The sequence below is a fragment of the Lissotriton helveticus genome, chromosome 11, assembly GCF_964261635.1.
Source record: "Lissotriton helveticus chromosome 11, aLisHel1.1, whole genome shotgun sequence".
NCBI classification, from domain to species: Eukaryota; Metazoa; Chordata; class Amphibia; order Caudata; family Salamandridae; genus Lissotriton; species Lissotriton helveticus.
The window spans coordinates 923,038,610-923,054,744 of record NC_136072.1 but is presented as its reverse complement, the minus strand read 5'-3'; the positions used below and the strand labels follow the sequence as shown (position 1 = coordinate 923,054,744).

At 45.9% G+C, this 16,135-nt stretch overlaps 1 protein-coding gene across 17 annotated transcripts in view; it reads right to left on the bottom strand.

Annotated features, from left to right (window-relative positions):
• The window catches only part of MTMR3 (myotubularin related protein 3), a 1,335,997-nt gene that overhangs the window by 929,651 nt on the left and 390,211 nt on the right, over positions 1-16,135 (bottom strand). For all 17 annotated transcript variants that reach the window (XM_078667211.1, XM_078667215.1, XM_078667214.1 and 14 more), the window contains one exon: positions 5,967-6,056. In XM_078667211.1, coding sequence (XP_078523337.1) covers positions 5,967-6,056 — 90 coding nt within the window. The remainder of the gene's footprint in view (positions 1-5,966; positions 6,057-16,135) is intronic.

The following is a 16,135-nucleotide window of genomic DNA, read 5'->3' as shown; positions in this document are numbered from 1 at the left end:
TATGTCAATTAAGCATAACTAGAAGTGATGATAACATGATAGTGGTAGTGTGGTGGAGCAGTTACGGTTATCAGGAGGGTGTGTTAAGCATTTATTGTATTCACTCAATCAAGGACTTATTACCCACACTTAGAGACAGAATCCAGACCAATTAGCCAAGTATAAAAAAGGTACAGTTATGTTTCATTTCTAGAGCCAAGCAAGACTTGGAAAAATGTACTTTAAATTCTAAATCTTAACAAGGTAATGCAGTTGGGAATGGATTTCCATTTGTTACAGGTTTGTATTTGCTTTTAAAACAGTTTAAATATATAGAAATTACTTGTGATTACGTTTGCATTACATTTGGATTACATGGACTACTTGGGTGATATGGATATCACACTGTGAATCCTACAACACAAAGGTATGTAACACTTTTTCAGGTTTAAAATAGTTACTTTTCTAACATACAAAAACAGTTCAACACCTAGGACATTCTAGGAACAAAAACTTGTAACATTGGTTCCTATTGGGAAAAGGGTATTGATTTGCAGGGAAGTAATCGACCTGCTAGAATAGTTTTTGGGGAACCCGTGGTTTTTATGGAAATCTCCAGTTTGAAGAAAAGGCTGCAGGCTCGGGCAGGGAGGCTTCCAGAAGGCGACCAATGGAAGGAGAGTTGTGTTGGGTTTGTGGGGAACGGCTGATCACAGTAGGTTGGACCACCCAAGGCCGTGGGGCATCAAATGCAGGGGTTTCTTTAGGTATCAGCTCTTCTTACCAGCTCTGGTTGCAGTCAGGGGAGACCCTTAAAGTTGAGTTGCAGGCATCGGCTTGTAGTTTGAGGTAGGTCGGGGATCACCATATCTCAGGGCAGTATCGCTGGCAAGACCTCGTCAGGGTGTTGGGCCACTCGAACTCGGGCTGAGGGCATTAGGTGCAGAGTGGTTCAGAACCAAGGAGCCACCTTGATCCGGGTTCTGAGTTGGAGTCTTTGCTGAGCAAATCCGGTGCTCACAGGAGACAGACTTGCAGATGAGAGCAGAGCAGGTCCTCCAGGTTTTGGGGGCCTGCAGGCTACGTCTGGGGTTTGCTGTAGTCCGATCAGAGTCGGGACAGGCTGTGCCCAAAACATTTAGGTGCCCTCTTCTTCTCTGGTCAGCATGGCTCTTCAGTCCTTCTTTCTTACTCTACTCTGAGGAGGCAAGGTTCAGGGTCGCCCCTAAATACTAAATTTAGGGTTGTTTACAGAGGTGTGCAGGTTGGGATCAATTGGTCCCTTCCTTGGGATGGGTACACCCCCTATTATGCCACCCTCCAGTTGGAAGGAGGCACAGCTTCTCTATAATTGGCAGTGTACCCTCATCTTCAAGGTGGATGGGACTGAGATGTGTGCTTCACCTCGTCTCACTGACCTGAAGGGAGGGTTTGGCAAAGGTGGGCCCACCTCTGCTCCTAACTTGGTTTTCCTACCAATTCTCCAGCGCAAAGTAGGGGTCAGACCCGGTGGGAGCAATTTGCTGGGAGAAGCAAAAGGCAGGGACAGCTTACAAAGCTGGCTTGCCTTTGAAGCTTTCCCTTCGTGGACCCAGCCCATCCTAGGTGAGGAAGCATGACACCTCTGCACAGGATGGGCTTTGTTTCTGGACCAAGAGAGCGGAGGCCCTCTACCGAGGGGTCCAGAAACCCGTCTGGTGGTGGCAAATGGTAGGGAGCCATTCAGGAACCATAATAGGGCTGGTCATTTTTTAAGGGGCAACTCTAAGATGCCCTCTGTGAGCATTTTACATTAGATCCCACACTGGCATTAGTGCGGGTTTAATGTGCTAAGAAGTTTGCTGCCAAACTTCCCAGATTTCAGTAAATATGGAGCATTGGCATTCGTAATGACCAACTCACAGACCATATACTCTTTATAGGTTTACTGCACCTAAAATGCCTAAGAATGGACTTAAGACATTGTAGGGGTACAGTGTTCATGCTACTGAACCTTCACCTTGGGGCTAAGGCACCCTGCTAGAGGAGTGACTTACCTAGGCCCCAAGCAGTGGTTTGCTGGCATGTCACACTGGGATGTGTACCATGCCGACTCTTCACTTTTTGTCTGCACCAAACACGCAGGCTGCCATGGCAGTGTGTGGGTGTTAAGCTGCAGGGCCCCTAAGGGTGGCACAGAAGGTGCAGCCCTTAAAGTCCTTCCCTGGTCACAGTCCTCTTGGTACCATTGTACCTTATACTAGGGTCTTAACTGTGGCCAGAGATGGGCCAATTGTGGGCACAAAGGTACATTTTTGGAAAAGAACAAAGGCCTGGGAACCGGATTGGCAGGGACCCAGGGCACACCAAGTCAAAGTGCATCATGTGTCAGGCAAAAGGTGGGGGGGAATGGGAGGGGGGCCATGAAAAAAGGGGCATTTTCCTAAACCCGAATAGGATGTTTAATCATAGCTGGAATTCATTTATTCTGCTCAAATGTACTGACAACCAGTTACAACATTATATGAGAGATCACCCTTATTACTTTTTTTAAATGATCTGTATTGAATTTTCACAGTATACAATTGATGATGGTAATAATCAAAGTTACTTTGCAACTGTAGTGATTAAAATGGAATAAACCCACCTAAACAGTCCAAGTACCCTCCACCCCACCTGCTGCTTTTGTACAGAGAGATCTTCCCTCATTTATCAGGGACAAAAAGGATATTGTGAGCCAACTAGACAACAAGAATTGGCAGACTGACTTCATCCTGTTGGTGGCTCACTGGACTAATGCATCCACTGCAGGGGCCTGTGTTCAACCTCATGGTCACAGGTTCAAATCCCGGCGGGTCCACTCAGCCTTTTATCCATCGGAGGTCGATAAAATGAATACCATTGAGTTGGGTAACAAGAAACATCTGTTATTCAGTGCCAACAGACCTTGTTGGGTCGAAAGTGCGCTTTACAAATACAAGTTATGTTTTCACCAGTGAGGTAGTAAGTCTATGTCCCTCTGTTAATATGAACATGGCATTGTTGCAATCAACAAAGCATTAGCTACTCAATCATTACACTACTTAAACTCACATAAAATTATTTTCAAGATGCTACAATTTTGCCTTACACACAACATTTTCAGTTTCCGTAAAGAAGACTATCTGGAGATAGAAGGGATTGCGATGGGTGCCTAATTTGCTCCACTGTATCCCTGCATCTTCGATGGGCGAGTTAAAAAGAATCTGGATATGGGATGACCAATTTAAAGAATAAACACCACAAATGATATGCTGGAGATAATACATTAACAATATTGTGTACATCTGGGAAGGAGATCAAGACACACTCAGGAAATATCTAAAAAGTATCAATAACAATGAATGGAACACAAACTACTTCAGAATTCTCAACTACCAAAATAAACCTCCTGGTCCTTACTATCTACATTGTTATAACAAACTGCATACTATACTACGAGAAAGGGCTGCCAGTTCAAATCTACAGGCTAAAGGTTACCATCCAATGACTTATTCTGAATAGCCCTAAAGAGGAGTTACTCCGGATTCCCAGGATCTGCTCACACGATAATAACTTCAATGAAAAATCAGATTAACTGCTTGACAGGCTACAACAAAGTGGCTACAGAAAACAACATCTTAACAGTACTGCCAATACAATTTCTCAGAATCCATGCCATATATTATTAAGTGACAAAAACCAAACAAAAAACATGACCAATAAGGGGCACTGGAGATTTATAACACAATTTCATAATGGCCATCAACACAAGTGCCGAGCACTGATGAAACATTAGCATATTTTAACCAGCAACCCCATCTCAACAACTTTATCTCTACATAACCCCAGATGGGTTTCTGAAGAGCCACCAATCTAAAACAAATTCTCTGCACATCTGAATTGGAGGATAAAAGAAAACAAACTACTTCTTTCCTTGCTAAACCGCCAGGTTTTTACATCTGTCATGATTGTTCCATGTGGAAATTCGGACATAAACTAAAAGTCTTGCCACCACAAGCAAGAAGTTGGACACCTATCAATAAATGGATCAGCTGTAAAAGCAAGTAGATGGTATTAATTACACTCTTCGCAAGTATTACTATCCTACCTTTAAAATTGAGAATGCAAGAACATTAGTGCAACATACATAAAAGGGACCCTGGGCTTCCATTAACTGAACATTATAGGAAATTCCATTAACATGAACGCAAATTCACGTTCTAGGCATTGAACATACTCCTTCACACTAACAGGGAACCCAAGATGTGACGAAAAAAGGGTAAATATATACTACTCTTAGATACAGTTCAGAAAGGCGATATATCAGTTGGTTTGCAATGGTTCACTAATGTGCCTACACTTGGATGCCAGTATTGGATACATCTGACACTGATTGTTCTGCATGCATGCCGTGGCAAATATATTCTTTAGAAATTCCTTTTTCGGTCTGGCGTTAGCAAAGACCTTTTGATTTTCCGATTACTTAATTGGAGTATTCAGTCAGACTCTCTGTAGTTGCGTCATTCACATTTTTCTTCCACTTATGCATCAAGGGGCAATGTGTTTGCTCAATTCAGCCATTGGCTTCCTTTACTATGAGTTACAGCTTGCTGCCCTTTCACAAAGATCACATCCAGACACAAAGTAGTTTCCTTCAGTGCCAGTGAGAACTACAGCAATGTGAGCTCTTTTTTTTAAATTTCTCAAACCATCTTAATTGATTTTTTTGGGTATAACATTTAAACAATACAACATGACAAGGCATGGCATATCCAACCCTGCTGAAATCAAAAGGGGCGAGATGCATTGGATGGGATGGTTACAATCTGTTTTTGATACAAATAATTCAAAAAAAAGTTGGACGGACAAGACGCCAGTTGAAATTATTCTATTTGAACCATCTTTATTGGTTCTATAAGGACAATTTTTTTAATTGTTTAAATAATACACTTAATAAAAACAATTAATCTGAATGTTTAACTTATTTTTAAAAATATAAAAATATTTAAATTAAATATAGAACTTTTATCAAGTGCACTACAAATTAAATAAAAAGTCAGTAAATATCTTTTTAAATTATCGTTGTACAATTATTATTTATACCTTAAATTAATATATTTACATTATATAATATGTAATATACATTATATATGCGGAGTTAATGAGCTGCAACATTTTATTTCCTTAATTCCAGGTTATTATTAGTTAGTTTACCTTTGGATTATACATTCCCTCTTCTATCCCTCCATTATCCTATTCAATCCAACTAATAGACTTGCATATCCACCACTCATATTAACTACTATTTCCCTGTTCTAATCCTCCACTAATCCTCTTTGAGATCAGGAAAAGAATGCTACTCAACAAAAAGCACTTTGAAGCCTTGTGAGGGTTAGTAAAAGCTATATAAATACAACTACAATAAGAATATATCTGAATTGAAAATAATAAACAATTACATTTCTCAATACCCTCACTGATGGAGCTTTCCACCACAGTGGCAGAAATCTCCATCAACAGGAGAATATTTACAAATAGCAACTTTACTTTCAAATCCTCTAGTAGCCTTCTCATTTGAGGCGATCGCGAAAAGCAAGTCTAGACCTGGGTGCAAAAATCCACTCAGAAATTGCAACAAAAAAAGTGGAGAGTTACACCAAGGTTCTATTGGCAGTTCTCTTCTTCCCTTGGAATGTGGCTTTCACAGGAGTCTTTTCCTTATTGCGGTTAAAATATTTTAAAAAGACGTTAAGTCTACAATCCATGGTCTCTTTAATATAAAGAAGACATTCATTTACATTCGCTAGAGAAAGCTCTGGTCACAAAAGGACTGTGGCAGGAGATGCATACATTAGTGACTGGTTGGCATCTTTTCCACATATAAATGCCCAGAAAAACCCTGTAAGAGACCAGAGTATAAAAGACTACTGATGAAGTAAAGCTGTGGCCTACCGGAGCTTGCCTTCTCACACAATTTTTATGTTTACCTGCAGGTCTTCCTCATCACGAATCAGTTGTTTCCTGGGAAAAATCTGATTGGCTTGAATGCATTCCAGGCTCTGCTGGCCCTCTTCATCCTGAAGAAACACAAATGTAAATACGGGTAGCAAGGTACATCATCTTGTTCTTTGCCCTATTCATGAATGTTGCCCAAATTCAACGAAAAGATATCCTCAAATATGAAAGGGCATGACAGGACACATTCCTATGTAAATGTAAATGTAAATTGATACTTGTATAGCGCACTACTCACCTGCAAGGGTCTCAAGGCGCTTGTACGAATACCGCTGTGGAACCCATCCTGGATTTCCCTGTGAGGTGTACACTCCTGGGCACCTCCAAGGTGGAGGCCAGGCATCCTTAGCGTTGTGGGGGCCGTTGTGGAGATTAAGCAAGCTATTGCCCAGAGTTGCAGAGTGGGACTCCATGATTGGAATAGGCACCGAGGCGAGAATTATCAGGTCCGTGGAATTTTGGATCCCAAGACCCGCCGAGGCGGGGAATTGAACCCTGGTCCCGGGCTAGACCTCTGCATCAGGGTCTGCCGCTCTAACCATTGAACCATTGAGCCACACTTCTCCACGCTTTGGGTTCATTCATTTGTCCTCTTTTAGGCATATCTGATATAAGATAAAGCACACAACTCATATACTGAAGGCAAATTCACAGGCCTCCACCTTGAAATTATGTCTCACATGAGCACAAAGGTAAGTAAGGAAGCTAAATAAACAAGTTACTTATCTTCGGTGATGCCTTATCTGTCACAGACTATCTAGTGACATATACCCTAACATAGAATTATCCGTAGGTGTCAGACTGAATCAGGAATGTTTTCGGTTGCAATACCCCCGCTCACCGGTAGTTTGCGTCGTTCAGCTCCGTGTGGCATCGTTGGTGTCGTCCACCAGAAATTATGTGCTTAGTGTCTATATAGGTGCCACCCCAGCACGCTGACGTCCGTTTCTTTTAGTGGCTTTTCACGCGTGGAGCCACGAAGGACACTGCACTGGTGTGGAAAACAAGAGCCCTGAAAGGGCAACAGCACTGTCCTTAGAAATCTGGTAGCACAGCGGGGAGGGTAAGGAATCTGCGTCTAGACAGTCTCTACCAGCTGAGGCGTTATAAAAGGTAAGTAACTTAGACACCGCCCAGATACGGCAACTACGCAGCCTCCCAATTCGCAGAGTCAAATTATTAGGCTCTTTGACCCTGGTGTGAAGGCAAAGACACCCAGGCCATTGTTGCTTGCCGTAGCATACAAATGTTTCCGCAGAGGTTTATATATCACCAGGGCCGGGCCACCCTATGCACCGGCAAAACCACTAGTAGGATCCCCAAGTGGCCATGTAGTGCTGACAAGGCAAGCAATTGAGGGGTGGCAGGAGAAAGGCGTCCAGACCATTGGGGACCTCTACCGAGAAGGAGCACTTATACCATTAACGTCCCTAGAGGATGAGGGGTTTCCACCAGGGCAGTTTTTTGTGCATTTTTCACTGATAGCCACACTAGCGACCAAATAGAGAGACATGGCTACGGAACTGCAGACACACCTAGTAGTGCAACATTTACACGTTATGGGGCGTGGTAGGCATCTCATACGCTGGTTTGCTGCATCATTTAAAGTTCATGCAGCGATAAATCTGGACCCCCTCTGCAAAAAATGGGAACTAGATCTAGGACACTCACTCACTGACCAGGAGTGGGCTCAGACACTAGAAAGCCCAACACGCATACCCAGGAACATGCGGTTCAGACAAATTCAAGCGTATATATTAGACTGGGCCTACCTTACACCTGCCAACATTGACCAATACTGCAGTAGAACAGACGCTGCATGTCCCAGATGTGCTGAGGTGGGAGCTGATATAACACACATGCTATGGAGTTGCCCCCGGATCGTTGCGTACTGGAACGCAGTAGCCTATCTGTTGCACGCCTGCACAGGGCACAAACTATCTTTTGCTTGGCCAGTACATCTATTACACAAATTACGGAGAACGGCGGCCACCAAAGTGACATCCAGGTTCCTAGACCTGGGGATAGTGATGGCCAACAGATTGCTCACAAAAAGATGGAAAGCAGTGGATCCGCCACAAGCGCAGGCATGGTGTCCCTCATTGCTAGCTTGGGCTAAGGCGAAAAGCCTAGCCATTAGGCGTGAGGAAACATTAGGTCTGAGGCAGGTCCCCATAGCCATGCACTGGAACGGAACGTGTGTTTAACCGAGCTACAACAACACACAAGCAGGGACTTGGGGGGGCTCCACTGTCTGAGAAAAGCACAGGTAACTGGCACACGCAGACGTGCCACTCACGCATATTCCACCTTACCATACTAGCAAATAAGTATCAGTCATGATTCACACAGGCTAACGTGACACAACTGGGAGGAAGTGGGAAATGCACTAACAGGGCAACAACACACGAGTGTACACACGGGGTTGGAGGGGGGACTATGGGAGGGTCAATGTTTTCTTTATGGTTTATTTTTGCCTTTTGTAATGCTTATTGGAATTGAAAGAAGTTGAAGTTGGCCTACAAGCCCAGAAGTATATATGTTGCATAATGCGAATAACAACTAATGGTTACGCAAACAAATGTTCTCAACTTCGTAGTTGATGCTATTGCAACCTGGACCCAGTCACAGAGACTAAGTTGGCAATTTCTACGCCAGTATTCCACGGATGTTCTGTTGAACTGTTGACATGATCTTATCTGTAATCAATGAGACACCATGTATGCTTGTAACAGATAAAAGTGCACAAACTTAATATGAGAGAATTTTTTTTATTTTTTTAAGGTAAGTAACTTGTAACTTGCTCATCTGAGAGAGATTTATAGCCACAGATTATTTTCCTTCTAATAGATATCCAAGTAATACCATCCACAGAGGTGGGTCTGTGGACCAATTATATACGAGGAAGCCCTGCAGGACCGAACAAGCAAAATGACCTTCGCAACAGATCTGACTGGCCAAGCAGTAATGCGTTGTGAACGTGTGCAAGGAGGCCCACACTGCTTGTAGGATGTCCAGGACTGGAACTTTGCATGCTAACACAGTGGCCACAGCTTTTGCTCTGGTGGAGTGAGCACGTAAACCCTCAGGAGGTTGCTTATAGGGCAATCCGTAGCAGATCTTGACAAAGAGCACAATCCATATAGAGAAGGTTCACTTCTCCACATATCACATAAAGAGTTGGTCGTCCACCTGGGAATCTCATTTGTGGTCAAGGTAGAATAACATCACTCTTTTTGGGTCCAGCAAGATAAGTTGCTCCTCTTCCTTGGAGGGATGCAGCTGAATGTAAAAAGTAGGCAGAGTGACAGATTGGCCTATGTGAAAGGGAGTGACCACTTTGGGTAGAAAGGAAGCTCTCGTATGCAGCACCAGTTTGCCTGGGTAGATGTTGAAGTAGGGAGGCTTCAATGATAAATCCTAAAGCTCACCGATTCTCCGGGGCAGATGTTATAGCTACAAAAAAGGCAGTTTTGATGGTAAGGAGCCGGAGTAGACTACTGCGCATAGGATAAAAAGGGCCGCATGTAAGAGAAGGGATGACGAAACTGAGGTCCCACTGGAGCATTATGAAAGTGTAAGGTGGAACCAAATGTTGCAAACCTTTGAAGAATCTATTCACAATATGAGGATTTGAAGGGGGATAACTGGTCAGGCAACCACAAAAAAGCAGAAATAGCCGAGAGATAGCCCTTTAGAGTGCCCAGATCAGAGCCCTGCTGGGCAAGAGAAAGGATGAAAAGGAGAACCTGAGAAAGAGGGGCAGAAAGGCAATCGATCTGTCTTTTTGTACACCATGCCAGAAATGTTCCCCAAAGGTAGGGGTATACCATCTTGGTGGAAAGTTGTCTGGCTGCCAAGTTAAAGCAGCAGACTTTGGGAGGCAAAGTCCAAAGCTGTCAACTGTCAGTGATCAGCCTCCACGCAAACAGGTGAAGAGTTGACAGGTTTGAGTGGAGGACCATCCCCTGCAACTGAAGACCCTCGCAAAGGGGCAGCCTGATTCGAGAATTGATGGCTATTCTCAACAGCTAGGGATACCAAACTCTCCGTGACCAGTCTGGAGCCACAAGAATGACTTGGGCCCGGTCGTTCCGGACCTTCTTGAGCAAGAGAGGTATTGACGGAAAAGAGCCTGAGGTCGAGGCAAAAAGTTTCTCTGAGTGAGCGCCACTTTGGAAATTGTGCACATAGTGCACGTTCTCAGTGGTGGCGAACAGATCTAACCAAGGATCTCCCCACTGCTGAAGGAGACCTTGCACGACCTCCTGATGGAGATGCCATTCATGATCCGCTAGGCATCTTCAGCTCAGTTTGGGCACTCAGAGAGCCCTCCAGATGTTGAACCACTAGAGAAATGCCCTTTCGTTCCAGCCAGGTACAGAGACTAAGTTCCCTACAAGGGTCCACAACCTCACCCCAGCCTCCCGCCCTCCCGCCCTCCCGATCTCCCAGATGGCCGCCCGATTCCAGGAGTAACGCAGCCATCACTGCTGTCGAATCTGGTTGGTAAGGGAGAGGGCCTGCCGATGAACTAAACGCGGTTCGCAAGTCTTCAAAGTAGTCTTCTGCAGTTCCCTCTGAGATCTGGACCATGTCGGAGAGATTACCTTGATGCTGCGCGAACTTCAGGTCCCACTGCACAGTACACACATGCCAGCAGGCATGTGTGACCAGCAAAATGCAGGAGGCCATGAGGCCCAGCAGCCTCAGTGTCAGTCTCCCTGAAATCCAGGATAGGCTGAACATCGGTATCATAGCCTAAATATCCTGGGCTTGCCATTCGGAAGGATAAGCCCAAAACTGCACTGTGTCCAGAATAACTCAGATGAAAGGGAGCATCTGAGAGGGAGTCAGTGTGACTTCAGCATGGTTCTAGTGAACCCCAGCGAGTGCAGGAGGTTAACCATAGTCTGGAGGTGGGAGAGGGCAGCCTGGGGCGAGCCCGCCTTCAACAACCAGTCATCAAAATACGGGAAGACTGACACTCCTGATCCTCACAGATCAGCTGCAACCCCCTTGGTTAACACTCAAGGGGTGCTGGTGATGCCAAACGGAAGCACGGCGTAATGAAAATGCTTGTTGCCCACCGTGAACCGCAGATAACTACTATGGGCAGACATGACGGGGATATGAAAGTACGTGCCCTGCAAGTCTACCGCTATCATCCGGTCTCCCGAGTCGAGGGCACAGGACCTGAGCTAGCATGAGCATTTTGATCTTCTGGAGGAAGAAATTGAATGGGCGCAGGTCTACGATAGGACAATGGCCTCCGTCCTTTTTGGGCATAATACAATATTAGTATGAATAACAACCAAAACCCACTTCTGGCGCCAGCACCATCTCTATAGCTCCCTTGGCCAAGAGAGTCATCACTTCCTGGCAGAGAAGAGGTAGGTGATCCGTTGAGCCTGTCACGAATTGATGGTATGGTGGAGGGGCAGTCACAAAGGGGCGGGAGTAGACGATCTGCAAAACCCACCTGTCCGATGTTATGGACCGCCAGTGGGACAGGTGATGGTGAATCCTGCCGCCTACTGGGTTCCCATGATGGAAAATGGCAGGGGGTGGACTGACCTGACCACTGGCTGCCCAACACACAGGGTCTGTGTGTAGCGCATCCTTGTGTACGCAGAGACTAAGAAATGTGCGAGATAGCTGGGGGGCATGTAGACCCAACTGGAAACCCCTTCCGTGGCCACAAATGGCTGATTGCGGGTGGCAAAGGACCATGGAAGGGTTCAAGGACCTGGCCGTACCCTTATTGTCCATAAAACACTCCAGCACCCGGCCTCCTAAAAGATGGGAGCCATCAAAGGGCATGACCATAAGATATAGTTGTACAGCCCCAGAAAAAACTGTCTTCATTCAACCAGGCATGGTGTCATGAAGCCACTGTCAATGAAACTGCTCAACCTAGTGAGTCGGTCGTGTCTAGTTCACATCTTATAGTGAACCTTGCGGTCGGCCTCAGCCTGGGAAAGTACATTCTGAGCTTCCTCCGGGACAGTTAGAAGCACCTGCACAACTGTATCCTACAGAGTGTGGTAATAGCGGCTCAAACGGATTGCAGTGCCAGGGAGGTGGAAGAAAACATCTTCTTCCCTAAGGTATCCAGTCCCTTGAATTCACAATCTGGTGCTGCACTTGGGAATGTGCCATGATTTACACCTTTGTTGGAGGTATGTACGACCAAGCTCTCCGGGTGGGGTGTTGTGTGAGGTGGAATATGCTACTTACCAGTATGCATCTGTTCTTGGCATGTAGGGCTGCTGACATTCATATCTTGTGCATAGATCGCCGCCTAGTGTTGGGTCCGGATGATTGCACATTGTTGTCCTGGAAGAGTCTTCGAAGTATCACGAGATATGTGGCTCCTCCCTCGGACTACAGTGCGCATGGGCATCCTCTCCATCCTCACATTGTTTTTTGCCATTGTGGCAGGGATGGAGTATGATACAGTAAGTGATGTCCATGCTAGAGATTCATTCTGAGTGCTACAGCTGCGACAGGCACCGGGGAGGAGGGAGGGCGATATGAATGTCAGCAGCCCTACATGCCAAGAACAGATGCATACTGGTAAGTAGCATATTCCGTTCGAGGCATGTGGGCTGCTGAATTCATATCTTGTGCATAGAATGTATAGCAGTCTCCCTTTAGCGGTGGTTGCCCGTGCCAGCTGCAGCAGTCTGAAAAAGAGTGTTGAGTACAGCCTGTTCTACCGCTGCTTGCTGTTTGGAGTGTACATCTACGCAGTAGTGTTTGGTAAGTGTATGTATGGTAGTCCATGTGGCTGCTCTACATATGTCTTCTAGAGGAATGTTTCCTAGGAAAGCCATGGATGCCCCTAATTTGCATGTTGAATGCGCTCTTGGGGGTACTGTTAATGTGCGTTTAGCTTTCTGATAACAAATTTGTATGCACTTAACAATACATCTGGCTATACCTGATTTGGAAATGGGGTTGCCTTTGTGCTGTGGTGAAAAAGCAACAAACAGTTGCTTAGTTTTTCTGAAAAGTTTTGTCCTGTCTATATAGTACAGGAGAGCTCTCTTAACGTCTAAGGTATGTAGAGCTCTTTCTGCCACTGAATCTGGATTTGGGAAGAACACTGGCAGTTCTATAGCTTGATTGATGTGAAACTGGGATACCACCTTTGGTATAAATTTAGGGTTTGTTCGTAGCACAACCCTATTTGCGCAAATTTGTATGAATGGCTCCTGAATAGTTAGAGCTTGCAGCTCACTAACTCTTCTAAGGGATGTAATCTCCACTAGAAAAGCCACTTTCCACGTTAGGAATTGTATCTCACACGAGTGTAGAGGTTCAAAAGGTGGTCCCATTAGTCTGGTTAGAACTACGTTCAAGTTCCAAACAGGCGAAGGTGGGTGTCTTGGAGGAATCACTCGTTTGAGTCCCTCCATGAAAGCTTTAATAGCAGGTACTCTGAAGAGTGAAAGGTGCTGCCTGTTCTGAAGCTAAGCTGCCACCGCAGCTAAATGTATACGTATGGAACTGTAAGCCAGATTGCATCTGTGCAAATGCAACAGGTAACATATGATGTTTTGAGTAGATGCATCTAGCGGATTTATGTCATTATTGTTGCAATAGATGACAAATCGTTTCCACTTCACCGCATAGCATGCTCTGGTTGTAGGACGTCTTGCCTCTTTGATAATATTCATACAGTCAGGAGGCAAGTTCAGGTAACCAAACTCTATGACTTCAGGAGCCAGATCGCAAGGTTCAACTGTTGCGGATCTGGGTGCTGAATGTCGCCATGGCTCTGCGTTAAAAGACTGGGTGTTAATCTCAGCCTTTGATGAGGCACCACGGAAAGTTCTAGGAACGTGGTGTACCATGGTTGCCTTGCCCACGTTGGAGCAACTAGGATGAGTGTCATTGAGTGTTGTCGCAGTTTGCGTGCCACTAGTGGTATGAGCGGGGCTGGGGGAAAAGCGTACGCAAACTTGCCTGACCAGTTCATCCATATCGCATTGCCCTGAGACTGCGGATGTGGAAACCTGGCGGCGAAGCTTTGGCATTTTGCGTTTTCCCTTGTGGCGAACAGGTCTATCTCTGGGTGACCCCACTGCTGGAAGTACGGTTGCAGCACTGAGGGATGTATCTCCCGCTCGTGCATCTGGTGGCTGTGTCTGCTGAGCAGATCCGCCATCTGGTTGTCTTTGCCTGGGAGGTGTTCCGCCATGAGGAAGATGTTTCTCTGAATGGCCCACTTCCACATGCTTTGCGCTAGATGTGACAACTGTGGAGAGTGTGTCCCTCCCTGCTTCTGTATGTAGTACATGGCAGTCATGTTGTCCGTCCGGATCAACACGACTTTGTTGCACAAATGTACCTTGAACGCCTTCATTGCCATGAAGATTGCCATCAGTTCCAGCAGGTTGATGTGCATCTTCTTTTGCTGTGTCGTCCACAGCCCCTGCACTGTGTAATAGAGGACATGCGCTCCCCATCCCAGGAGAGATGCGTCCGTTGTCAGCACTATTTGTGGCACAGGCTCTTGGAATGGTCGACCCCTGCAAAGGTTTTGTGGGTTCCACCAATGCAGAGAGTTGTATGCGCGACCGGTCACCAACACTAGGTCTTTCAATTGTCCTTGAGCCTGGTTCCACTGCTGTGCTAAGCAATCCTGAAGGGGACGCATGTGTAGTCTCGCGTGAGGGACTATGAAGATGCAGGAGGCCATCATGCCAATCAACTGCATAAACACCCGTGCCGGGAGCGAGTGTTGGGGGTCTGAATCCCTGGATCAGCGATTGAATGCTGTTGATTCTCGCTGAGTATGGCTGAACCTTTGCTTCCAGAGTGTCTATTGTTGCTCCCAGGTACTGTTGTACGTGGGTGGGTTGGAGATGAGACTTTGAATAGTTTAATGAGAATCCGAGGCTGTGTAGGCGGTGAATAGTGCGGGACATGTGGTTGGCACATTGCTGGGCTGACTTTGCTTGGATAAGCCAGTCGTCCAGATAGGGGTAGACGTGAATATGGTTTCTCCGCAGGTGCGCCGCTACTGTCGCTAGGCACTTGGTATACACCCTTGGGGCAGTTGTCACCCCGAAAGGCAGTACCTTGAACTGGTAGTGCTGATTTTGTATGGTAAACCTGAGATACTTCCTGTGTGCTGGATGTATTGGTATGTGGAAATACGCATCCTTTAGGTCTAATGTTGCAAGGAAGTCTCCCTGACTGAGTAATGGTAGAACTTGCTGTAAAGTGAGCACGTGAAAGTGTTCTGACAAGATGTATTGGTTTAGGGGCCTGAGGTCTAGTATTGGCCTGAGAGACCCGTCTTTTTTGGGAATTAACAAGTACAGTGAGTACACCCCTGTACCCTGTTGCTGTATAGGGACGAGGTCTATGGCCGCTTTTTGCAGCATGCTGACGACTTCCTGCTGCAATAAGTCTATGTGCTCTGAGGACATAGGACGGTGTCTTGGGGGTATGTTGGGTGGAGTGGATGTTAGCTCTAGACAATAGCCGTACTGAATAAGTTGTCTGACCCACCTGTCTGTGGTAATGCTCTCCCAGACTGGCAGGAGCTGTTGTAATCTGCCCCCGACCGGTGTTACATGGTCCGGGGGCAGTGACAAGGTGTCACTGTTTAGTATTGGCGGAGGATCTGGTGTTGTTATTCCCTCGTCCTCTGCCCTTGCTGCTGTTGCCACGGTATCCACCTCTATTGTTCTTATTATAGGTGGTTTGCGTGCTCCCTTTATTGTATGGAGTCTGCTGGGATGCCTGGCCTCTTGTAGCTCCTCTGTTACCGGAGCGACGAAAGGAGCCGCCTCTGAATTGTTGTGACTGCAAGGCACCCATAGATTTGGCTGTCTCTGTGTCTTTTTTTATCTTTTCTAAGATTACGTCCACATCAGGACCAAATAAAAAAATCGGGGTTCACAGGCTGATTTAATAATGTGGTTTGAATCTCAGGTTTGAACCCAGAGATGCGCAGCCAAGCATGTCTCCTGAGAATGACACTCGTGTTAATGGCCCTGGCTGAGGTGTCTGCGGTGTCTGCTGCGTCAAGCGCACATTTAATGGATGCGTTGAATATCAGTTTCCCTTCTTGTATCAGTGTTTCTGCTCCCTCTTTGTAGGCATAAGGCAAATGTTGTAG